Below are 25,541 nucleotides of genomic sequence, written 5' to 3'. Positions count from 1 at the left end.
AACTGCAGCACAACGGCGGCAGCAGCAGACAAAATCAACCAGCCAGCCAACCAACAAACAAACAGCGTGCAGACCTCGCTTTAACGCAAAAAACTTCGCTATGAACCCCAAAAACGTGACTGAACTGTGCCTCACTGTAACTCACCCAGTCATGAGAAGTTAGCCGAGCTGCTTTCAGCTTTCAGCGAGCTGTCTTCCACCTTTAAAAAGATAAATAAATAAATGGAATAAACACAGGAGCCACGAAAACTCGCTTTAGCCCAACGGCTAGCACGGCTAACCACATTCAGCGGCGCATCAACGCGATTCGCCAGCTTGCTTGTTCGAATTCTCCCGTTCCACCTTAAACGCTGCAGCGGCTACATTCGGGCGTCTGAGGCGCCCGAATGTAACCGCCGCATCATTTAAGGTGGAACGGGAGAATTCGAACAAGCAAGCTGGCGGATAGGAAGCCGACTTCAGCCTCGTCGCATCAACACACTCACTTTCAGCACTTTTACTGAAATAAACAAACGGAGAATCGCTTTTTAACGAATGAGCGAACAGTTTGTTGTAAAATGTAAGCCGACTGCAGCAACAGGTGAAGCGCGGACACATTTTTTGGTTTGTTTATTTTAAAAATAAGGGCCCAGCTTTAGCTTTAACTGGCTACTGTTGTTAGCTCGCCGCTAAGCTTCACGTTAGCGAGCTAGGCTAACCGCCGAGCGATGGTTTCAACTTTTCTTTCCCTCACGCCTTTTTTTCCGCGTCGCATGGCTTTAATGCTCGGGGCCACCTCTTTCAGGTGTTGTGTGCTTTTTAGGGGCGAAGAGCAGAAGGTGGAGAACACTTTTGGACGGGAATAATTTGAGGGTTTGTGAAGCTTGAGAATCGTACTTACCTCACTTCCGCAAAGCGTCTGCTGCACAGTCGGCAGCTGCCATGTTTCTCTCCACTGAGCTGAAGTGTGTGTGCGTGTGTGTGTGTGTGAGAGAGAGAGAGAGAGAGAGTGAGTGAGTGTGTGTGTGTGTGTGTGTGTGGGAAAGAGACTGAATTGAGACTGTGTGCATGTACTGGTCACTTTATTAGGGACACCCACCTTGTTTCTACACTCATTGTCCATTTTCCCAGCTACACTGACCATATAGGAGAACTTTGTAGTTCTACTATTACAGACTGTAGTCCAGTTTGTTACCCCCTCTCTCCTTTCACCCCGTTCATCAATGGTCAGGACCACCACTGAGCAGGTGTTAGAGTGGTGGACCATTCTATGGCTCTTCAGAGGTTCTTTAGTAAAGGCAATGGTTATATATAGAACCATTTAATGCTGAAAATTGTTAATTGGTGAGATTGTTCTTCAGACGGATGGAGAATGTTCTGTACATGGCACCGAAAAGGGTTCTTCTCTTGTTAAAAGCTTGACATAGTAGTAACAGTAGGTGGTATATAGAACCATTTTCAAAAAGGTTCTGTGTAGAACCATATACAATACACTGTCCATCAATCTGAAGAACCACGGCACCATGGAAAGACCCATTTAAGCATGGAATAGTTCTTTGTGTGTTCATGGTTCTATATAGAATCATTGCCTTTACCAAAGAACCCTTGAAGAACCATCTTTTTTAAGTGTGTGCCCCTACCTTGTATCTACATTCATTGTCCATTTTATCAGCTACACTGACCATACAGGAGCACTTTGTAGTTCCACTATTACAGACTCTAGTCCATCTGCTTAATTGGTCACCCCCCCTCTCCTTTTACTCTGCACATCAATGGTCAGGACCCCCACAGGAACCCCACTGAGCAGATGTTATTTGAGTGGTGGACCATTCTCAGCATGCTTAAAAGCACACTTAAAAAAGATGGTTCTTTAAGGATTCTTTAGTGAAGACAATGGTTCTGTTTAGAACAGAGTTGTATATAGAACCACTGCATGGTGCTTTATAGTACCAAAATGGGCTGTATATGGTTCTCTATAGCACCAAAAAGGGTTCTTCTGTTATTACAAGCTTGACATTGTAAGAATAGCAGAATCCCAGCTGGTGCTTCATAGAACCAAAATGGGCTGTATATGGTTCTCTATAGCACCAAAAAGGGTTCTTGTGTTGTTACAAGCCTGACATTGTCACAATAAAAGAACCCCTTTTGGTGCTATATAGAATGATTTTGGAAAAGCTTCTATGTAGAACCATAAACAACACATTCTCCATCGATCTGAAGAACAATTTCAACATGCACAGAACCTTTTAAGCATGCATATGGATCTTTGCGTGTTTGTGGTTCTATATAGAATCATTGCCTTTACTAAGGAACCCTTGAAGAACCCAGGAGGATTATTTGGTGGACTGTTCCTTTAATGAAAGCCAGTTCCACTTCACTGAGAACCCTGGCAATGAGAAACATTAGAAATACTATATAGAGTAATAATGTAATGATAAATGTAAGTCTAGCACATGTACGAAAGATCCTGGTCTGGTTCCTGTTTGTTTTTAACATGTATCCAAGTTCAGCCCTATCAGGTTAATCACTGCACCAACCAGTTTTGTGTCTCTCCTGGTTTTCACTGATATTTTTGCACTAAATAAGTCAGACAAAGTACCTAAGTGAAAAAATAAAGACTAACCTGCCAGTGTAATGATGGGACCAGGAGTCCGAACTAAAGAGCAAATGTACAATCTGTTTGCTGGCAGGTTCTCAACTAATGTTTCTCAGCTTAATAAACAGCAGATCAGTTAATCAGTTAACGTGCTGAGTGAGTGAACCATAATGTAGGCTTAGACAGTTCCCTATAACCACACCCTTAAAGAGGAATTCCACCCAACTTTCAGAATCTCTTCATAATGCAGTAGCTGAGATTCAAAGTCATTCAAAGAGGCTTAAAATGAAAATCTGCTTTTGGGAGAAATGTATCAACGTGAGTTTCTTTACAGTGGTTGTGATGGGAACCAGGGGTCGCAATGTCTGGAATAACCATTTTATTTACTACACTTTTAGAAATAAAGGTACATTTTCGTTCATCAAGGTACAAACGATGTAAATGTTCCCTCAAAAGGTACAACAGTGGTTTTAAGGTCCAATTGCAAACCATATTTGTACCTTTTCATAACCGAATGTTTTAAAACAGAACAATAAAATAAAAAGCCTGGAGACGAGACGGGGTGTGTGGAAAATATAATTCCAGGGGATTACGGTACAATTCTGTTCCCTGACTAAAGGTACTGAGATGTACCCTTGAGAGAACCACCCCAGCAACAAGAGGGGCACTGCCCCAGTGACAGTTTAGTGCCTTTTGTTTTGAGAGTTTATCCAAAACCACCAGTGAACCTACATGTGTCTTCCGAGTTTTTATATGTAAAGCTGATGATGGTAAAATAGCAGAAAACCTAAAAAGAAGTTTTCTTTGGGGACTTCTTGGTTTTTTAACACTTTCTCAAAATCATCATAAAACAATGTCTCAGACATCAGGCTGAGTATTCACGTCAGACGTCTGGTTCCTATCACCACCACTGTGAACAATATTAACTCTGTATGTTTCTCTAGACGGAGCATTTCACATCAAACCCCTCTTGAATGACTTTGTGTACATCCTAACCACTGAATTAGAGGAAAAATCGGTGGAGTTCCCCTTCAACTGGCAAATTAAACTGATCACAGATGTAAGCATTTAACCAAAATGACGAATGACTGAAACCACTCATTAATTTTTCCACTGAATAATTTTGGGTTTAATTTTTCGGCCAACCAAAACCAACTGACAGACGTGTTTGGGAATCATTCTTTGAGTACAGCATTCAAAAATCACAGATACACCTGTCGTTGTTTCAGTCGATGCGCATTGAAAATAAAAAAAAGAAAGAAAAAATAATAAATCAATCATGCCATTATATACAGAAAATAATGCCTCGAACTTTAAACAGCTGTAGTTGATCCATGTGTCATTTTTTTTTACATACATTTTAAACGAGACGGCTTTAAATGTGCGCCTGGTTCTTCTAGAGCAGCTCTGCATCTACATGCAAATAGAGTGGAGCTTCGGCCTAAAAATCACATCTCTCCTATCAGCATGCACTTCAGATCGGGTTTGGCTTGCCGAATTAAAAAAAAATAAAGATATAAACATTATAGTAAATCACATTACCTCTTCTGGAATAAATAACATACAACGCAGGAAACTCTGTGTTCGTTAAGTACTAGTACATTCAGATATAAATCGGACATCAGTATCGGAGCATGCAGCGCTGGAGGCCTACGGAAACAGTGCAAAAACAGAAAGAAATAAATGTCCTTTCCTGAGACTATTTAGTGCTTCGGATCCCTTCGTAATCTCAGGCGGAACGCTGAAGCGTCCGTTCGCTAAGGCGGACGTTTTCCTTTTTAAAACCGGACGACAAGCACAGTACGACGTATTGGAATTCTTCACCTACATAACTCACTGACGATTCTTCTCTATTTGGTCACGATACATTTGTAATGTCCTCGGCTGCACGTAAAACTCAAAAAGGTGTTTTTCCAAGATTCTACCTTAAAGGAGCGATAAGAGGCGTTTTCATGGTTCGCTGGACTCGAGGGGTTGGTAGGAGGGAACTCTTGCTTTTCATCCAATCAGAAAGACTCACTTGCACAATATTACATCTTTGATAATGTATAAGGGAAGTTTCACTTATCGCTCCTTTAAGCCTAACTAGTCAACAGTGCAGACAGAATGTGGACAGACAGTGCTGTATATACAAACATGAAGCGTATTCTGAGACACATTTATTCCACTTCTCTGCGGTAGGAATGGTTCGCGTAGGGAATCAAGACTGTGGTAGAGGTGTCTGCTCGTAGTGAGGGGTGAGTGAAGGCATGGTCAGGCCCTTTGCTCGAATGCTTGAGAGACAAGAAAGAGTCAAGTGCAAAATAACAGATGTTTTCCAGTCCCCTATTAAAGGGCAGCAGTTTGATTCTGCTACACACTGCGCGTCTCCACTTCGATCTTCTCCTCGGCCTGGGAGGTGTCCGCTTCCTGGTGGCTGACGCTCGGCCGCACTGTCACCACCGGCCCGCCACCGTGGATGGAGTGGAGGAAGTTCCAGGTCTCCTCGGAAATCTGCCCCGAATCGGCACCTGTTGAGAAGGAAACCATTCGTGAATAAAACCCATTAAGACCCATCTGGTTTCTAGCTCTAATTTTACAGCCTGTAAGATGATTTCTGCACTTAATGTTCATGTATTAGGGCTTGGTGGCTTAATCCTAACCTAAAACAGTGAAAAACTGCTACATAATGCTGCTTATACTGCTGAGAATTTCCTAATGGGGGGGCTTGCGGCTTTACCAACAAGCGGTCAAGCTCTTTTTTATTCAAGCGCAAGGGTCTTTTCCTGTAAACAGATGCCAAGTTGAACACTCATTCATTTTTCAACCAGTGAACTGTCTTCTCCTTTAAAACAGAAGGACATTGGCAGAAGCCAGCAAACTCACAGGTTCCCAAACATACAGTGTTTATTAACAAGTTTATTGGGACATTATATTATTATCGCCATAAAATATGCTGTATGTAGTGCTGAAAGTTAGTTTTAGTTAGTTAGTCAGCGGCCCACTTGTCCTTTGTTACGCAGAGAATTCTGTCATTTGTCAGTCACACAGCTGGTTTCACTTGCACACTTTATTTCGTGTTTTTTAAATAAATTTTGTCCCACCACTTTTGGAAATGTGGCAACATCCCTGCATAACATATTAAAATGAATGTGATTTCTGGTTTCTCCATCCATCTTCTAAACCACTTATCCTCCTGGGTCATGGGGGGAGCTGTAGCCTATCCCAGCGGTCATTTGGCGGAAGGCAGGAAACCCATGGACAGGTCACCAGTCCAGGTTTCTTTTGTTATTAATATGTTAGCTCTAAATTTGGGTTATGAATATGTGGTCACTTCATTTAGTGGTGTATAGCAAAACCTGCAGCATGCACATTTCAACTATTGGTATCAGTCAGTCAGTCAGTGACTCAGAAAGGCCCCGTTCACACTTGGTATTAACATGTGTCCTTGGTGATCAGCTGCAAGTAATGTTTGTTTACTTGGTAACACCTGCAGTTAAAATCAACATTATTGAGAAACCGACAGACCACAGAAACACAATGCAGCAAACTCTTAACTCTTCCAGGTGAGAATAATGTCACCAAGTTCTATTAAATGACAAGAAGAATGTAAGCTAGAATGGTAAGTTGTGTCGACTGCTCTTTTTATAATTCACTTTGCATAGAATTTGCTAATGTTATTAGCATAAAAATGCAGCATAAAAATACCCTTTTTCTGTTTCCTCAATCATAAATTATGATGACACCCCTTCATTCCTAATGAAGAATGTTACCTTGCTTAAGTGTGATGTGCCCATTCTTATTCACAGCGATCTTTGAGTTGTCAATTGGTCCTGGTGGATCTGAAAAAAATAATAAAAACATTAACAGAGGGAATCTTCCATCACAATATTTTTTCAAGTCTTAAGAATCATGATTTCAGTACAGCATAATTACCGATTACAAGTAAGTATTTATGAAAAAATTCTAAGGAGGCTCTTCAAAGTTAACTTTGTACAGACAAACTATTTTTCCAAGATATGACAGACAGTAATGTGTTTAATACAAAGGGTTTATTGCTATTGCTATTGTGAAGCAACCATGTGTGCAGTAAGTGACGGGTAATGAGTTTAGCTCCTAGTTTTATTGCAACTCTGATCAAGCCCACCTGATCCTCCATTAATGTTATGTTCAAGAGATGTCAGAAACTGGGAAATTTTCTGACTTGCAAATTGCACTTAAATAGCCGACAAAGTCAAATTTACAAATGGGAAAATCTGGATTTTAGACGACACACAGGTTTACCAGATGTGACGCCAGTGAAAACAAGTAAACTTGGCAGTGACTGAAAAAGTATATCTGATGTGCTTCTACACTCACCAAGCTCTTTGTTAGGACACACTAACACTGGGTAGGGCCTCTCTTTGCTCTCAAAAGAGCCTCAATTCTTTGTGGTGGATTCCACAAGATGTTTAAAAACGTTCCTTTGAGATTCTCGTCCATTTTAACATGCCTGCAACATGCCATTCCTGCAATTTCATGCTGCCAATCTCCCATTCTACCTTGCCCCAAAGGTGCTCTACTGGATTCAGATCCAGTGACTGGGAAGGCCACTGAAGAACACTGAACTCACTGTCATGTTCATGAAACCAGTTTGTGTTGACTTTTGCTTTGTGACGTGGTGCATTATCATGCTGGAAGTAGCCAGAAGATGGTAAATTGTGACCATTAAGGGATGCACATGGTCAGCAACAGTACTTAAATATGCTGTGGCATTTAAGCGATGATTGATTAGTATTAACAGGCCCAAAGTGCGCCTAGGAAACATGTCCTACACCATTACACCACCTCCACTAGCCTGTCCTGCTGACACAGGCAGGTTGGGTCCATGGATTTATGCTGTTGGTGGCAAATTCTGACCTGACCGTTTGTGTGCCTCAGCAGGAATCATGATTCATCAGACCAGGCTACGTTTTTTCCAGTCTTCAGCTGTCCAGTTTCAGTGAGCCTGTGCCCACCGCAGCTTCTGATTTCTGTTCTTGGCTGATAGGACTGGAACCTGACATGGTCTTTGACTGTTGTAGCCCATCCACCTCAAGATTTGACGTGTGCATTCTGAGGTGCTTTTCTGCTCACTACAAATACAGAGTGGTTATCTGCGTTACTATAGCCTTTCTGTCAGCTCGAACCAGTCTGGCCATTCTCCACTGACCTCTCTCATCAACAAGGCGTTCCCCTCCTCAGAACTACCGGATGTTTTCTTATTGTACCATTCTGAGTAACTTGAGAGGCTGGTGTGTGTGAAAACCCCAGGAGATCAGCAGGTACAGAAAAACTCAGACCGGCCCTTATGCCACCAACAATCTTGCCACAGTCAAAATCACTGAGATCACATCCTGATGGTTGATGTAAACATCACTTGAAGCGGTTGGCCTGTATCTGCATGATTTTATGCACTGCTGCCACATGACTGGCTAATTAGATAATTGCATGAATGAGTAAGTGTACAGGTGTTTCTGATAAAGTGCTCAGTGAGTGCAAGTTATCTATGTGCTTTTAACTATATAAAGAAAAAAAGCAGGATATTTATATTTTGGACCATCTGGTGTGTACAAACTTCCAATGAGCACAAGAATACAGCACTGCAACACAAATGGAATATTCTGGAACAATAAGTATATTGTGCTGTGTCGGCTGTTCATAAAATGCCTTAATTCTAGAGTGTTTGTAGAGGAAAATCACTGCTTGCTTCCATGCATTTGGCCTGTAGAGTATATAATTTGGGGTCTTCCATACATATGATCTTCATTATTCCAGTTTCTAGCATGTTATTACCAGAGCACGCATGATGAGGGTGGGGGACTGTGCTGTGGTAAATACTCACCATTGTCTTTGCCTTTGACAAAAGCCTCCCATTCTCTGAACCAGTGCATGCTGATGCAGTAAATAACCACTGGAGACTCCTCCTCCTGGAAGGCCTTATTCAGCTACACACAATGAAGAAAAAGACAAATAAAGAAATAAATCGCTAGTCAGTTTGAGTCGTGAGAAAGAAAGGGAGAAAAGAAAAGGCACATGTCTCCACGAACACCAAGATTTATTGGCTCTTGTAAAGTACGCCCACCTTTTAGCACGAGAGAGAGGAAGGAATTGAGCTAAATGAAAGAGAAATGAAGTAAGAAAGAAAGAAATCTATTTCCTCTGCATAGCTTCTTTTTTTCCCTTCAGCTGGGTTGAGAGGCAGTACCTGAAAGTGCATATGTTCTCATAAATTAATAATAACAGTTAGTTTGGGGGCTTCTGAGTGTTGCTTGTGAGAATGGTGAGGTGGTGGGAGGAGGGTAGAGGAAATGCAAGTATGAGACCCACCCATCCTTAGAAAGCAGACCAGCTATAACTATAATATAATTAGAAGACATGGTACATGAGTGAACAAAACCCATAGGAACTGCTGGAGTTCTGCATGAAAGTCTCTTAGAATTTGATCTGATTTTCATAAAAAGCCCCTTTTCTCACACTGAGCGTGATTTATTCGAATGTGATCAAATGCATTCCAACACGTGTATACAGGCCCGGCGGCTCAGGACGTCAGATGCACAGAAGCAATTATGTTTTCAAAAATATTTGAATACATGTGGCCAGGGGTCGAACATGTAAGAGCAGAATGACGCTAAAATGTGCAGGGCAGGGCTACAGTAGGGAAACACTGGATTAAGATCATTATTTATTACCAATAAATTTCTGTATATCATCACAGTTGGAAAAAAGCATTGTATCCCCAAAACGGCAACTTCACAGGAGAAGGAAAAACATTCTTACCTTTCAGTGTCTGTGTTTAAACGCAAACATTTTTGCCAATCCGATTGAATACATTCCGATTACAGATTTAGACTGAGGTATTTATTCTCACTCTACTCAACAACTTGATGGAAAATCTCTGTTTACATGCTCACTACAAGTAATCAGATCCAAATTACACGCATGCGTAGAGAACTGTGTAGTGTTGAAGTTACCATGACAACCAGCATCACGTGAGTCCAGTCAGAGTGAGATGAGCAGCAGTGAGCAGTGCTACTGTTTTTGATTGCTTTAAAATGATGTCAGACTCAGGAAACCATCCTTCACATGTCCTCATTAAAGAAGGCCGAGAGGAAGACGTCGTGTTCTGAGACACATAAGCTGGACGTCCGTCCCACCGCCGTCTTTTAAAGATCAGAGCATAAACTTCGTCTCCTCTGCAGACCAGTTTCTGCTCCTCCATGTTGAACGTTATAAACTTTCACTATGAAGCGACGAACATGATCAGAACGGACTTAAACGTTCCGATTGGGAATGTAATCAGATACAGGCGTTTACACAGATATTATTCTTCTATTTAACAGATTATTTACAGGATTACCCACCTTGTTCAATCAGAAAGAAATTGTATTCCAAATGGCTTTAGCTGGACTAGACTATTCCGATTGAGGTGTTTACATGGACGTATTCTATTCCCAGTGAGCTATTAGTCAGATTATTAATGGATTATTAGGCTGCATGTAAACGTGGCTAGTGTAACAAGAATTTTTAGTAATTTTGGACCGTTTCTGTTGGTCTCTTCATTATCAATCGTTTATCCAAAGCAAAGGGTAACTGGAGTTTTCAAATTATGCAAAAAAGTAAACAACAACAAAAATGGAGATGTTTTTTGTGTTAAAGTGATGATATGCTCATCATTCCTGCCCTGTGGTTAGGAGGTGTTTTAGCCTAATCCCAATACAAAACTGTTTTAGATCATTTAGATCACAGAGCATTTCAAAGGTCAGTTTGGGTTTTGACTCAAATACAGAATTTCCTGTTTGAGCCACTTTGCTGTTGATTTACTCCTGAGTTTCGAATCATTTTCGAGTTGTGTGGCCCATCCGCTTTTGAGTTTTATCTCAAAGGCAGATGCCCTGATATTCCACCGTAGAAATGCCTCCTTCAATGACCGCAAACCGTTCGTGCCTTTTGCACTGACCTTTGTTGGACGCCCACTCCTAGGGGGAATAGCAACATTGCTGAATTTCCTTCATTTGTAAACTATCTTGCCCGAGTGCAAACCATTAGAAGCTGTGTAAGAATCCTTCTGAAATCCTTTCCAGTTTTATGAGCCTCAGCGTCTTTTCTGTCCTTTGAGTCCTCTTTACATCAGGCCATACTGCACTTGAACAGAATTCTCTTGCGAAGAGCAAAAAACCAGAACCAAAAGACTCCAATCTTTACAAGGTCAGTATCCTTGAGGTGCTCTTCCCATCAATGACCTTGTTTAAACCATTTGTTCAGTAATGATAAAGCACTATAAAATATTCTATGGTTCGTTTATTAAATAATACCATCATTTATTATTATGACTTTGATGAAAATCAGATCACATTGCAGGAGGCCTGCAAGCAGAAATCTATATAATTCCACCAGTTTCACAGGCTTTTTTCCCCAACTGTATCCACTGTATAAGGGTGAATAACGATGTGCATTCTTAGTGTCCACGTCCATTATTTTCCTATTAAATTATTTTAAAGGTTTATTTACTTCCAAAGGTTTGTATGGGTGTCCAGGTACAAGGACTAATTTATGCATATTTTCCATACTGGTAAATAACTTGAAAATGTAATTTTTTTTGTAATGTCTGGTTAAGCCACGTGACATTTTCTGAGTGGTGCGTTTACATGCGCTTAATAATCCTATAATCAGATTTCTGCGGTTATCCGATTATTCAAATGGTCATGTAAACAGCAAACTCCGATTTCTTAGATCAGAGTAAGGTCTAGAAATCTGATTAAGAAATCCGATAAAGAGAGCTGGATTTTAGCTCAGTAGTCAGATTTCTCAGTGCATGTAAACTCTTACTCAGATTTCTTTCGGTTTTCTAAGTCTGCGCATGTGCGGGAACAGACGGCGGTGAGCAGCGTCGCCGCAAGGCGCTGAAACCAAATACATGCTTGACGAAATGAAGGATTTAAACATTCTTCATCTTCTAGATGATGTATGTTCATATTTTCAGTTAAAGTGACTCGATGTTTTAAAAAAACGCTTACGTTACATTTACATCTCGTCTTCTTCTGTGAGTTTATTGGCTGGTTGCAAAGCAGAAATCCGATTACTGCCTGACTCGTGTAGACCAGGAGTTTCCCCATTATCTGATTACTCAAGTGGATGTAAACGCATTGATATGACTACTGACAAAATCTGATTTTCTGCGGTTATCGGATTATTAAGTGCATGCAAATGCACTCCTTGATGATCCAGTTTAAAATTTCGTTAGACCATTATAAAATCTATAAAACAAATATCAAATACAAACACAAACACAAAAATGCAAATCATATGCTTTTTAATAAGTATAACTTAAGCAAGAAAAGTCATTTTAAATCATTTTGAAAGCCTTGCTTGTCACTGACCCACAAAAGCTTTCTTTCCTTTTCAAAAGAAATTACTTACCCGGACGAACATGTCCAGCTCGTTTTTGCGGCGCTTCTCCAGCTTCTCAATCTCCGTCTGGCAGGTGTGGCAGACGTACAGGTGGTTGACAGCAGGGCCTCCTCCATATCTAAAGCAGAGCACCAGTGGTCAGAACTCGCTCCAGTCGAACACACTGATATATAAAACGTTACGGTCGCAGCTTACCTGCTGTACAGGTGGTCCCAAACATTCTGGGGGAGCATGAGAACGAGGTCGTCGATGTATGTGGCCTTATGTGGCGGCACACCTGACAAAGTAAAAACAAGTATTACATTTTCTCAACTTCCATCACAGGAGAATGCTGGAACTGGAGAGCTCATCAAAGCAGACCTGAAACAAAAACTGACCTTTTTACCTTGTTAGTTATTAATATGAATCCCTGCTTATATTAAGCACAATTTGTCATATTAATTAACCCTATCCAACTGAAGGTCTCGCCAGCGCCACATTCAGAGACTTTGATGATGTTTCTTTTCAACTTCTTTACATCTGCAGTGCGTTCACATCCATGCTGGTGTCAGCTTGTGGAATCAGGGGCCGGATTCAATAAAGTGTCTTAAGAAAGAAAATCTTCTTAAATGTGTTTTTGATTAACTTCATTCTTAAGAAAAAAGCTATGAGAAATTGTTATTCTTCAAATCACTTCTTATGAATTCTCTTATTTTATTAACTATTTTCTTAGGAATAATTCTAAGAACATTAAAACACTAAAACATTATGTTCTTAAATGTTTTAACCTTGCGGTAACCTTGCTTAACCACATTCGTCTCAGGCTGCAAGAGCTGATGAGGTGATCATGTAAATTCTCGTCCGTCACCCCACAATTATCATATTTTCCAATGAGGTTTTTTTTCCTGTTGGCTGTTTCTTCCACTATCAGCTGTAATTCTTGTTTGCCCAAATTTTTTTTATACTTGGTTTGATGTTTTTTCTCCATTTTGCTCCTCTGAGTGGATTAAACTAAATAACAGAAACAACAGTTAAATTCAAAATGTATTTTGTGTCGTTAATGGTATGGGGTAAAATGCACCACGAAAGAAAACGATGAAGATTTTCTTAAGAAAATAATTAAGATTTTCTGAAAAGATTATTTGAGAACTTCGAGAATAATTTGAGAATTGCATTTAAGAACATTCGTATGAACTCCAGTGTTTGTCTTAAGAACCTTTGCCAGTTTTTTCATGAATCTGGCCCCAGAGCTTTCTGTGCTCTACCATATTTTATATCGCTGTATAAAAGACGTACACAGCTGCTGTTTATTGTTGGGTGCACTGTGACTTTTTGTGAGCCAGTGAGCTCAAACAGTGGGCAATCTGGATTGAAAAGAGCTTATTGTTTTGTTTAAAGCTGCACTATGCAAGAATGAAGGCAGCAGCATTACAGAATCAGGAGAAAAGACATGCTAAATATATGGTGAGCCTGAGCTGCTGCGAGTCGCCCTGTAAAGCCTGAAATAATAATTTAAAAATCAGAGGCGTCAGGTTGGATTTCGTGGGATTTTTTTCGGACCATGTCATATATGTATGTATTTATGTCACACGCACAGGCTCAAAAAGAAGGTCTGGCTCGATTCATAGGTCGCAAATGCAAAAATCAACATTACACTAATGAACATATGACAACAATAGTTATAGATAATCGATAATTCACTCATGTCCTCCACCAATTTTTGACTGAGTTTACCAGAGTTTTACCAGATCTATCCACATGGGGAAGGGGTGCGAAGCACCACCTATGTAACAAAATGTTCTTCGGGGGCATTGCGTGCAGTTACACATTTCCACCAGAGAGGTCTCCAAATCCCCAACACTTACATAGTGTCTAAGAGAGTCTTTAAACGGAGTAATAACAAAACACGTCTGATGTGACTCCTAACTCACACATTTTCTTATTTGAAAATGAATGACTAATAATTTTCTGATATTTCGGCTGTATGTAATATATCATTGCTGTCCAAAGAAAAACAAGTATCTCTAAAACAGTAATTTTGCAGGAGAAGGTAAAAACTCTCTTACCTTTCAATGTAAGTTAATGTAAAAAGGTTTTATCTCAAGTGATTTTAGAGCATTTCTACTGGCCCATTCATCATGAAATTCACATAGCGTAAAGGACAGTTGGTATGTTGAAATGATATAGAAAATCGAAAATCGACAAAAATGTAGATACATGGTTTTCATTGGACAGCGACAATATGCAAGAAGAAGCTGGTTTACCACAGAGGCACAACAAATTTCATCTCAATTATGCAAGTGTAGCGGTAATTATTCTTCTGTGTTTGGTGTTTGTCACCGTGCACCCCTTTCAGCACCCCAACCCATCAACGAGAGGAGATGCTCAGCTAGCTCAGGGACCCCCTCATTAATAGTGTTTCACTCAGAAATACGGCACAGTATGGAAGGAAAATGAGTTATTATTTACGTTTCGCACTTTAAAGCGATAGTTTTGTGAAAAAGCAGATTTACACAGCTCTTCTCTCACCCCCAAATGTAGTCGAGCAGGAAAGACGTTATGTCTGAAGTCTGCCTCTTTAGATTGCACAGAAGCTTTAAGGCTAATGTGGCTGGAAACTTATACCCCACCAATTAGCACTGTGCAAACGCAGGCCTAGTCATCACACACTTGCCTCAAAAACGTGAAATTATTAATTAACATCAAATAGACTTGCGTATGTGGTTTCTGACACTGTATGACGCTGTAATCCATAAACAATGAACAAAAGTAAAGACCATATTCAACATAATACTACAGAATAAACACAAGTGTCCTAAAAACCTATATATTCTTCTAAGCTTTGAGTTCATTTCACTAAGAACTATGATATGCCTCTACTGTCGTCTTCCTGGCAACAGCTTCTTTTCCTCTGTTCCTCTTAAACTCAAATCACTGCAAGAATCAGAGCAGGCAGAGGCAAAGGCTCTTTTAAAGCGTTCTGATTTACGCCCTGCCCTCTGCAATCACTGCTCAGCTGCCTTTAAAAGAAAGAGGAAGAGAGGGAAAATAAACACAATCAGCCGAGAGGAAGTGAATAGGCCTTGCCCTCCTGGCCCTTACACAGTTGGCAGAAAGCGCCGCTCCACGATGATCTGAGATTGGCTCGGCTAATGTCACGGTTAGGGTCGTGGCCGAGGAAACAGTGGTTAGATCGTTGGAAAAAAACAGCCACAGAATATATCACTTATTAATCATTACAATGTTGGCCTTCGCAGTACTGATACAGCAGAAGCTGCAATATGCAAGTGAGTCCCCTGACCAATCACAGTGCTGCTGTGAGGATTCTGACCATTCACTGTTGCAGAAGAGCTTCTGTGGGTGTTTTGGATGAATGAAGAGACTCATCTGATCCAACAAATGTCCATGTCACATAAAGTGCTCACAGAATGTGCCTTAATATGTAGCGACACAGTTAATTTACAGGAATTTAATGCATAATGAAATCTCAAATTTCACAATTTCACTATTTTGGTGTGTTTCAGAATTATTCTGAAAAAATACAGTGCATAAAGAAGTTTAACTGATGGAACTATTTACCCAAAAAACAGACACTAATAAGGACACACCAAGATTCTTTTCCCCATTATATACTGTATCTTCAGTTATGTGCATCAAGTAGTGATGCACGTTTGTTGTGACACGCAGTCGGAGTGTAACAATGTATCGTGATAGCATGATGCCAAAATATGACTGTGGCTGTGTCTCATTTCACAGGGTTTCAGCCACGTCACGAACACTGTCCCATTTTAAAAGAACACGAAGCATCCTTGAAATGTGGCCGAGAAATGCGTCCTTCTTCTGGACGAACTCTGACGATGCACTGATGTATCCTTTTCAGCCTTGAACTCCCATGAGCCTCTGTGTCGCAAACTATAACGAAAATGGGGCAGAGCCAGCCAGTTTGTGGGATAATTTGTTTTTAAATGCATGTTGCCCCCTTTTGTTGAAAAAATTAGCACCAGCTTACCAAATAAATTCGCTGCAAAAGATGTTAGGAATGAGTGTCCTGTCGTTAATATAGACGACCAGCTATATTTTAAGCACTGCTGAGCAAAATTGTCAGCAGTTTCGCTCACATTTAATTAAAACCTGTAAGGTACAGGATTAATGGTAACACTTCCTATGCTCCCTGTTTTCATAATGCTTAATAAATGCATTAATAAGGCATTATATGGCATACATATCAGCTTATAACACCAGGCATAAGCTTGTATAACTGCTCTTAAGTACTTTAAATTACAATGTGTAACACTTTAGAAAGTATATGACTTCCATAACATCAGATTCTGTAATGCATTAATAATATCTGTTCAGTTACCAGTTAGTAAAAAATAAATTATTCTGTCAAATTCTCACTACCTATAAAAGTTATGTTTTTTTTTAATTAACATTACAAAAAATGCTCAAAAGCAGCTTTACTTGAGCTAAGTTCGTAACAACTTAAATACGGTGGTGGGTCTGGCTGTTATACAGGAAAACACCAGAACCTTGTTAGCATTATAAGATTCATGCTTACAGTGTTCTAATGAGCGGATATATAATGTGTTATGAAGCCCAACACTATAAATTTGTATTCTCTCGCTTTATAAAGTGCATGTAATTACAGTTTATGAGCAAATACATAAAGAAACAGGCTTGAAAGGTATTATGCATGCCATATAACACCTTAAAATGCATTTGTAAAGCATCATGAATACAGGATTTATAGCAGGTGTTACCAGGTTAATACTGTAGCGAAAATGGCAAACAACGAGCTACAGCTGAACCCAAAACGAAGCTGTTAAAATAAAATTTAAAAAATTGTGAAAGCAGGATAACATCACTGGCCAAAGCTGAATCTGAACTTGACCGACAGCTGACTGGAAAGCGACGGCAGCCACGTTATAAACAACGATGTCTAATTTGTATGGTTCAACTGCAATTGGCACTTTGTGGTTAGGAGTCTCTCCACCCGTTTCCCTCATTTAATTTCAGTTTGTTTTTTCAAAAAAAAAAATCCTCTCTCTTTGCATTTCAATGGGTGTGTTCTTCAACTCTCACTTCCTATCAAACCTAAGCCTCACAGCTGACCCATGGTCAGGAGTTATGACACAGCGGCAGCTGCGAATCCCTGATAGACCATATCATTTGGTGCTAGAAGGAAAGGAAGGCCCCTCTGCACACAGCTGCTGCTAAGGATGCTGCACCTTCGCTGCTCTACCTAGCAACAGCCCTTTAATTGAGGCACACCGAATGTGTATCGTGGCAATATTAGACATGGCTCCTGTAACTATGTACCCACCAATTTAATTACATCTAATTATGTCACTCTGCCACTGTGAGTGTGTAAGATTATTGGATCTGTTATCGCAGCCTTTAACAATGTGCTCTTCACTGAATTTCATATTATCATAACAATAAAAAATACTATTAATAATGCAGCCCTAGTGCATCCTCTATTAAGTATTATGATCATTATGGCATTACACAGTTGATGCAGCTGAATCCTCACCTCCGTGAGCGCACAGGAAGTCGTGATTGGAGATGGGTCCAGGCTCAGCGAAGGTCCTGAACTTGTTGAGCCACTGGCGTGAGATGTAGAACTGCAGTAGGCTGGGCTCCATCATGTTGAGCAGCGCCGTCACCCTCCGTCTCTCCTTCTGGGCCTCCTCGTTGCTCTTCCTGTGACATAAGACCGTGTCAGAGGACTGAACGTGCTCACGTCCATGCTTACGAGAATATTTCAATGAAAACACACATTTCTCCCTTAACACAATGTAACCAAATGTCACTTCAACACTAATCACTCTCAGACACTCTCAGATGGGGGTTTTTATCCTCTAAACTAGGGATGCATTGCTACCGATGCTGGTATTAGATGGTATAAAGCTGTAGGTCAGTTTAAACATTCCGCTTTAGTCCCACTAAGAACAAACTGTGTGATTTTAGCCCGGTTTAAACACACAATCACAAACACTTCGCCAGTATGGGTGGAGACACAGAGGCATTTCCTACCAAAGTCTGTCTGAGCCAACTTTACTCTGTTTGATTAAGCAGAACAGCGAGGAATAAACGTTGATTTTTTAAACTATTTTTGTAAAACAGGCTGTAAAGAGACTGTATTATGGTTCTACTGTGTAAATCACTGCCTGGCTTTTAGCCTAAGTGCACAGTGTTAGCAGCGCTGCTCAGTTTCTTAGGCTACATTCACATTACCAGGCTGAAGGTGCACAAATCCGATTTTTTGCCCTAATGTGACTCATATCTTATGTTTTCAGGGCTGTGTGGACACAAAAATCTGATCTTTTCAAATCCGACCTGAGCCACTTTCATATGTGGTCCTAGATTGGATGTGTGTCCGATTCATGGTCATGTGACCTTAATGTGACGCTCAGATCGGAATTTGTGTGTTTTTTCCACTGCGCGTGCGCCATCATTCAGTGTTACCATGGCAACAGCACCGAATATAACTTAAAGCCTGTAAACGGTGGAAAAGCAACACATCTCACCTTTTTCTCCTTCGTCTCGCTCTAATAATGAAGCTGAGAGCTGATCAGAGTTAATTATCTTCTCAGCGAAGCTCGTTCTGCTCGTTAGTTTGTGCTGACGATGAACGTGATTCGTTCATGTGACGTTACTGAGTAGGATGTGGGTCATTTGGGACGCCATGTGGGACGCCGGTTCGTTCACATTAATGACGGATTTGAATCACTTACCTAAACGAGTGTGAACCATCATGTCAGAGAGATCGGATTCGAGCAATGAGGCTTGTAATGTGAATGTAGCCTTAGTGTTTCTGCTCAGTACTCAGTGCACAGCTACTTATTTTGAATGACACTGCTTTATCTGAAACTGCAGCCTGAGCATGAAACACAGACAACTGTAGGCTTTGTCTGTACATGATGGACTATTCAAATGTACAAATGTACATTAGCCTCATAGCTCCTTTGGAGATCTAAAGAAGCAAACTTCAGACACCAAACATATCTCCATCAACTACATCTGAGGTATGTTGGAAAGAGTGTAAACTACATACACCGATCAGGCATAACATTCTGACCACCTCCTTGTTTCTACGCTCATTGTCCATTTTATCAGCTCCACTTACTATATAGGTGCACTTTGTAGTTCTACAGTTACAGACTGTAGTCCATCTGTTTCTCTGCATACTTTGTTAGCCCCCTTTTACCCTGTTCTTCAGTGGTCAGGACCCCTGTGGACCCTCACACACACACACTAAGACACCACCACCACGTCAGTGTTACTGTAGTGATAGATAGATACTTTATTGATCCTGAAGGAAATTTAGCAAATTTAGTGCTGAGAATGATCTACCACCCTCACCTGCTCTGTGAGGGTCCATGGGGGTCCTGACCACTGAAGAACAGGGTAAAAGGGGGCTAACAAAGTATCAGAGAAACAGATGGACTACAGTCTGTAACTGTAGAACTACAAAGTGCACCTATATAGTAAGTGGAGCTGATAAAATGGACAATGAGCGTAGAAACAAGGAGGTGGTCATAATGTTATGCCTGATTGGTGTATGTATTTTCGTTAACACAGCGCTTTAAACCGAAACGTCGCTCCTGAAATACAGCAGCAGCTTTCCATACTGCTGAATCGCAGAGAACGATATGAACTCTAGACAGCAGGGCAGAGTTTTACTGGGTGCTTCATGAAAAGCAAAGCATGGAGGTTCAAGTTCAGTGCTGTAATTACAACCTTGAGCCTTATCCTTCCACCAACAGCTGGGCTATTAACTGTCCTTGGAAAACTCTCAATCATAGAGAGCAGAGCTGCATGATCTTTTTTATATTTAGCAATACTGTGACTGCAATTATCCGCTGTAATCAACAGTGGTTGTCAGCGCAACACACAAAGGCGTATTTGTCAGCCTGCAGTTTGTCATTCTGTATACAAGTTTTGTCAGAAAACTCACACACCATCCAACAGCATTATATCTGAGCTCAATCAGCAGCTCGCAGCGCCAAACTCTGATTTAGTGGAACAGACATGAATATAAATAAGGGCTACTGTGCCTGATTTTGATGCAGTGAGCGTTCTAATCAACCACATCTATGTAGCTTTAATTACAAACACAGATTCTCAATTTAAAGTGCGTTTCTTTCTACACTGTGCATGGAAGTGAGTGAGAGCTCCAGAGTTTGTGGTGGCAAATTTAAAGCCATGAAAATGAGCTCAAAATAATAAACCACAGAAAGTTCATGTGTATTCGTTGTTCTATTCTTAAATTAACCCAACAAAAACTACGATAATTCTTCTTTTTTAGTTTACTGATTTTTCATGTTGTGCAAGTCACACCAGTGATTTCACAGATCCTGATGTTATCTTTTGTTTAACAATAATTTTGATGCTTGTTTTTCAGTTCAAATTGTAAAAAAAACTAAATTATTGTCTATTCTATGTTAAAATATTTTAAATGTATACATGTAGTCTTATGTCAATAATAAATCTTGCCCTTTTCATGTGAATATCTCAATGAAAGAAAAAATAACTCCATGATTAGCAAAATCTCTTTATATTACTGATGAATTTGGCTAAAATACTGACAGAAAATGTGTTGAACAAAATTGTCAGTGGTGTTACTCATGAAATATTTAGTGATTTTAAAACTGAGATTAAATAAAATACTACAAATGCAATATTTGTAATTGTCTACATACAGTATGACTGAGACTGAGCTGGCAGTGGACTATATTTTAGAAAAGCTTAGACTGTAGTAATTTTGTCAGTGGTGTTAAGGTCAGTAACGTTATAACTTCACTCATGTTGTTCAGTATAACAGACTACGTTTTCCACTTGAATCACATACAAAACATCTGCCCTGTTTTCGACTGCAATGGTAGAATGACCCACTCATTAAAATGCAGCACATGCATTTTATCAAACACACTGCTTTAGCGTTCAACATCCGAAACTGTCGGTTAACGTGAAGATCTTACTTGTAGAAGAGCACGTAGGCCTCAGCATTCTGAACACAGGACTCTGAGACTTCGGTCACGCTCTGGTCATCAAACTCATACCACAGCTGGTTCAGGTCATTTCGACAGTACGCGATGTAGTGACCGCCTGAAACAGAAAAGCAACAACAATTGTGTTTGCCAATGCTGTAGCACGTAGCAGTGCACACACACACACACACACACACACACACACACACACACACACACACACACACATATATGCACACACTGTAGCACTGGGGAAGGAGGCTTTTTATTACCCCTTCTTTTTCTTATTCTTATATTTCATTAGTTCTATCCAAAAATAAGTGGTATGCCATGTTATTCACATGCTACAATGCAAAAAATGGCATCTTGTCAAGAAGAATTATCTTATACATAGTTAATAAATCTAATATTTCTCCTGTTGAGATAAAACAAGTAAAGCTTACAACTACGTAATTTTATTACGTAAAATTTTCTCTCTGTATTGGCAGATAATTTTTCTTCTTGTAGAAAATGTGCTTGAAATCAGCCAAATTATCTGCCAGTATAACGAGAATTTTACTTCATAAAATAACATAAAACAAGTAAATAATGTCTAGAAATAAGCTAAATAATCTTATAATAAGTGCACAACCATCTCAAAATGGGAAATATTAGATATATTGACTAGATATAAGTTTGTTTCACTTAAAAAGTTCCCAGTGTAAAGTTTGAATATATTTGGACACATTTAACATGTTTTATTTATTTCACTGTTATAACTGAATTCTTTCCTAAAGACTCATTTTCAAATGAAACTGTTTTGAGGTCAGACACTTTTACACTACTGCCGATGTGTCAAATGAAAGTGTGACTTACTGCTGGCCGTGCCGTGGTGGCAGATGACGGACAGCAGGTCGTAGGTGGTGATCTGGGCCGAGCTGTCCTTGGCCAGGAAGGGCTGCAGGTCCAGGCCGTCTAGTGGGAAGGAGACGTGAGTGCTGATTTTGGTAGAGAACATCAACTCGTGTCTGAAGCGCTTCAGGTGAACGCACAAGATCTGGAATGAAAACAGAGGAAAATACACTGTAAAGCGTAACCTAACATAATTCAAAAGACCTGAGTATTAAATAAAGGAAATATTTACAGTACTTCAGCCTCTACTGCATAATGTTGCCTTATGGCAACAATTACTTTAACTCAATTTTACTAAAAAGCAGTGATATAAAATCTGTGTTTTACTATTTAATTGTGGGAAAAGGGTCTTTTACTTTGAAAGGACAAATACTTTATGACATCACATAACCAGGATTTTTTATTATGGTGTTGTTATTACCATACATTCAAAAAAACAATTGATATTTGTAAATTTTGGGTCGTATATTTCACTAAGCTGGATTTGTTTGATCTTGTTTTCAAGAAAAGGATGTTTTTAGAGAGAAATTAGATTTTATGGTGCTTTTTATTTTTAGATTTTATGATGCTATGGGAAATACCCCACTTAAAAAAAAATACATATTTTTTCAAATGTTTCAATAATTTAAGCAATTTTAAATAACAAAACACGTTAAAACATTTTTATCATGTTTAAGTAATAATTCACACAACAGAGGGTTAATTCAATCGCATCAGAGAGCATTATAGTCTGAAATAAAACCACAGAGTTTCTCATTTCTCAATGAGTCTTTATGTTGATAATATGCTCACTGTTCACTGCATTAAAAAAACTCCCATACTGAACTTCCACTTTACGAGATTCCAAATAATGGTGTACAGTTACAGACTTCATCAGTGGTCAGTCTCTAACACAGTATAATGTATTCCTATCTGTACACATATTAAAACAACTAGTTGCGAAAAACAAGAGTAGATACTGCAAAAAAGTGGCAAAAAAAAAAGGTACACCTCTACCAACATGGACGCTCCAGCTGAAATACCAAGCTTTTCAAGGTCTAGTCTGCTGTGCTTTAATGCAGCTGCAGCAAAGGACTTAAGTTTAATGAGCATTAGAGCTCCCTATATATAAAAGAAGCAAATGTAACCCTCCTTCGTTTGTTAACGAAGGATGGCCCGCTGTACACTTTAAATGAAATAAGTTTCTTTCCTGGCCATTTTGCTAATAGGTGCATTAGGAAACCTGCACTAATGGGGGCAGTTAAGCCTTTCCTTACACATAGGAAGCTAATACAAGACATTTAGTGATCATAATTACAAAAAAAATTATGCCAGACATTTTAAAAGCTTTTTAATGTCGTCCCAAATACCCACATAATACACTTTCTGAAAAAGGCACAAAATGAGGTGGTGGAAAGAAATCACTGTGAACCATTTCAGAAGAGAAATTCATGAAACATTTCCAGCACTCACCTCTGGCAAACTCTGGACTTTGCAGAACTTGACTCCGTTCCGTAACCTGGAGAAATAACAAGCCACAAACAACAGCGTTACAGAGATAATTCGGCAAGAAAATCAATCAGTCAAAACATTTTTGGGGTCTGAAGTTTGCGTTAAGTATAGCTTTGCACTGGAGCTTGGAGGCAATGCAGATAACAAGTAATGAAAGCTTATCGCTGATATATAAAACCTCGCATCTCCATTTTTGTCATTTTTCAGTTTTTGACATAATTTGAAAATGCCTTTTGCCCTTTACATTGGGTTTAAATTTCATGATGAATGGAGCAAAAGAAATGGCCCAAAATTACTTGTAAAAAAGTCTGGTTCCATAGACTTACATTAAAAGTAAAGAAACTTTTTTCCTTCTCCTGTAACGTTACCATTTTGGAGATAAGAGGTTTTGTTCCGACAGTGATATATTCCACCAATTAGTATCGCAATCATCACACACTTGCCTTTTTTTTTACTCTAATAAATTTTCTGACATTGTGTTATCTATAAAAACGGACAAAACTATGTTGCATAGCCAAAGGTGAGGGCTGCAGTCATCTTGAAGTCCACACTTTTGTCATTCTTTTCCATTTTTTTTTTTTTTTTGATTTTTACCCAATTATCTCCCCAATTTAGTCGTCTCCAATTCCACCCGCTAGTTAGGACTCCCCCCATCACACGATGCTATCAACGCTAGGAGGGTGAAGGCTAACACAGGCTTCCTCCGAGACCTGTGAAACCAACCACCGCTTCTTTTCGAACTGCCGCTCACGCAACATCACTGGACAGCCGAACGCGCTCGGAGGAAAGCGCCAACCGCCAGATCTGTTACGTGAGCTAACAGACGCCTGCGCTGACTAGCATCGCGTTGAGTGATGGGGGGAGAAGGAGGGGCCATCCTACCCACCCAGAGAGAGCGAGGCCAATTGTGCTACGGATGGCTGTAGCATCACCAGGGATTGAACTCGCGATCTCCTGATGATAGGGCCAACGCTTAGACGGTTGCGCCACTCGGGAGCCCATTCTTTTCCATTTTTACGTTAGGGGTAATGGGGAAAATGTGTAAATTTGATTCAGTGTTGAAATATTCCTTTGAAACCTGCTTAAAAATTCAGTCTCGCAGGCAAATAAGCTTGAACTAGTTACAACGGGGTACTCACTTCTTGCACTTTTCACAGCTGTACATGTTATCCCCTACAGAAACAAGGACCAAAGTAAAGTTAGAGACTCTGAACTACATACATACCAGTCATCGTGTTAATTTTACATTCTGTTTTGTTCAAAACCATATGTACTCACCTTTCAGCTCATCTCGAGCAAAGAAGGCAGCCAGACAGTCCTGAAGTGTGACCACAGGGCCCCAGAACCAGCTAAGAAAGAGAGAGAGAGGGTAAGTACATATATCCTTATCAGCAATGCAACTCGTACTACTGGCATCTAAAATTATAACATCAAGGTCTACAAAATCTTCTTTTCGGGTTCAGACTGGCTCATAAACTGCACAGAAAAAAAGGAGCTACAGTCTGTAATTGTACCCCCACATAGTGGACCTATGAGTCGGGTTGTGAATGTAAGTGTAAAAAGTAAAGGGCTCTAATAAACTGAATGAGTGAAGCTCATGATGTGGTCATGATCTATACAGATATACACTGATCAGGCGTAACATTATGACCACCTGCTTGTTTCTACGCTCATTGTCCATTTTATCAGCTCCACTTACTATATAGGTGCACTTTGTAGTTCTACAGTTACAGACTGTAGTCCATCTGTTTCTCTGCATACTTTGTTAGCCCCCTTTTACCCTGTTCTTCAGTGGTCAGGACCCCCATGGACCCCCACAGAGCAGGTACTATTTGAGTGGTGGATCATTCTCAGCACTGCAGTAACACTGATATGGTGGTGGTGTGTTAGTGTGTGTTGCGCTGGTCTGAGTGGATCAGTCACATCAGTGCTGCTGGAGTTTTTAAACACCTGAGTGTCACTGCTGGACTGAGAATAGTCCACCAACCAAACATATCCAGCCACCAGCGTCCTGTGGGCAGCGTCCTGTGACCACTGATGAAGGACTAGAGGATGACCAACACAAACTGCGCAGCAGCAGATGAGCTATCGTCTCTGACTTTACATCTACAAGGTGAACTGACAAGGTAGGAGTGTCTAATAGAGTGGACAGAGAGTGGACACAGTGTTTAAAAACTCCAGCAGCACTGCTGTGTCTGATCCAC

The 25,541-nt window shown here is 40.1% G+C and overlaps 2 protein-coding genes across 3 annotated transcripts in view; both read right to left on the bottom strand.

Annotated features, from left to right (window-relative positions):
• The window catches only part of zzz3 (zinc finger, ZZ-type containing 3), a 38,703-nt gene extending 37,734 nt beyond the window's left edge, over positions 1-969 (bottom strand). Inside the window, exons 1-2 of one of the 2 annotated variants that reach the window (XM_036596406.1) lie at positions 881-950; positions 146-200 (exon numbers count right to left, since the gene is read on the bottom strand). The gene's annotated coding sequence lies outside the window, so the exon portion shown is untranslated. Of the gene's footprint in view, positions 1-145; positions 201-880 lie in introns of both variants that reach the window. The other variant, XM_036596404.1, reaches the window with a different exon arrangement.
• Positions 970-3,680: 2,711 nt separating this feature from the next.
• usp33 (ubiquitin specific peptidase 33) overlaps positions 3,681-25,541 on the bottom strand; it is a 58,574-nt gene continuing 36,713 nt past the window's right edge. Inside the window, exons 14-24 of the mRNA XM_036596266.1 lie at positions 24,616-24,686; positions 24,477-24,510; positions 23,299-23,344; positions 21,811-21,991; positions 20,947-21,073; positions 17,496-17,665; positions 12,179-12,260; positions 11,993-12,101; positions 8,418-8,520; positions 6,328-6,396; positions 3,681-5,085 (exon numbers count right to left, since the gene is read on the bottom strand). Of these exons, the coding sequence (XP_036452159.1) occupies positions 4,928-5,085; positions 6,328-6,396; positions 8,418-8,520; positions 11,993-12,101; positions 12,179-12,260; positions 17,496-17,665; positions 20,947-21,073; positions 21,811-21,991; positions 23,299-23,344; positions 24,477-24,510; positions 24,616-24,686 (1,150 nt within the window). The 3' untranslated portion in view covers positions 3,681-4,927. The remainder of the gene's footprint in view (positions 5,086-6,327; positions 6,397-8,417; positions 8,521-11,992; positions 12,102-12,178; positions 12,261-17,495; positions 17,666-20,946; positions 21,074-21,810; positions 21,992-23,298; positions 23,345-24,476; positions 24,511-24,615; positions 24,687-25,541) is intronic.

Source organism: Colossoma macropomum, unplaced genomic scaffold (assembly GCF_904425465.1).
Source record: "Colossoma macropomum unplaced genomic scaffold, Colossoma_macropomum, whole genome shotgun sequence".
NCBI classification, from domain to species: Eukaryota; Metazoa; Chordata; class Actinopteri; order Characiformes; family Serrasalmidae; genus Colossoma; species Colossoma macropomum.
The sequence above is the reverse complement of the archived record's forward strand: the minus strand, read 5'-3'. Positions and strand labels throughout refer to the sequence as shown.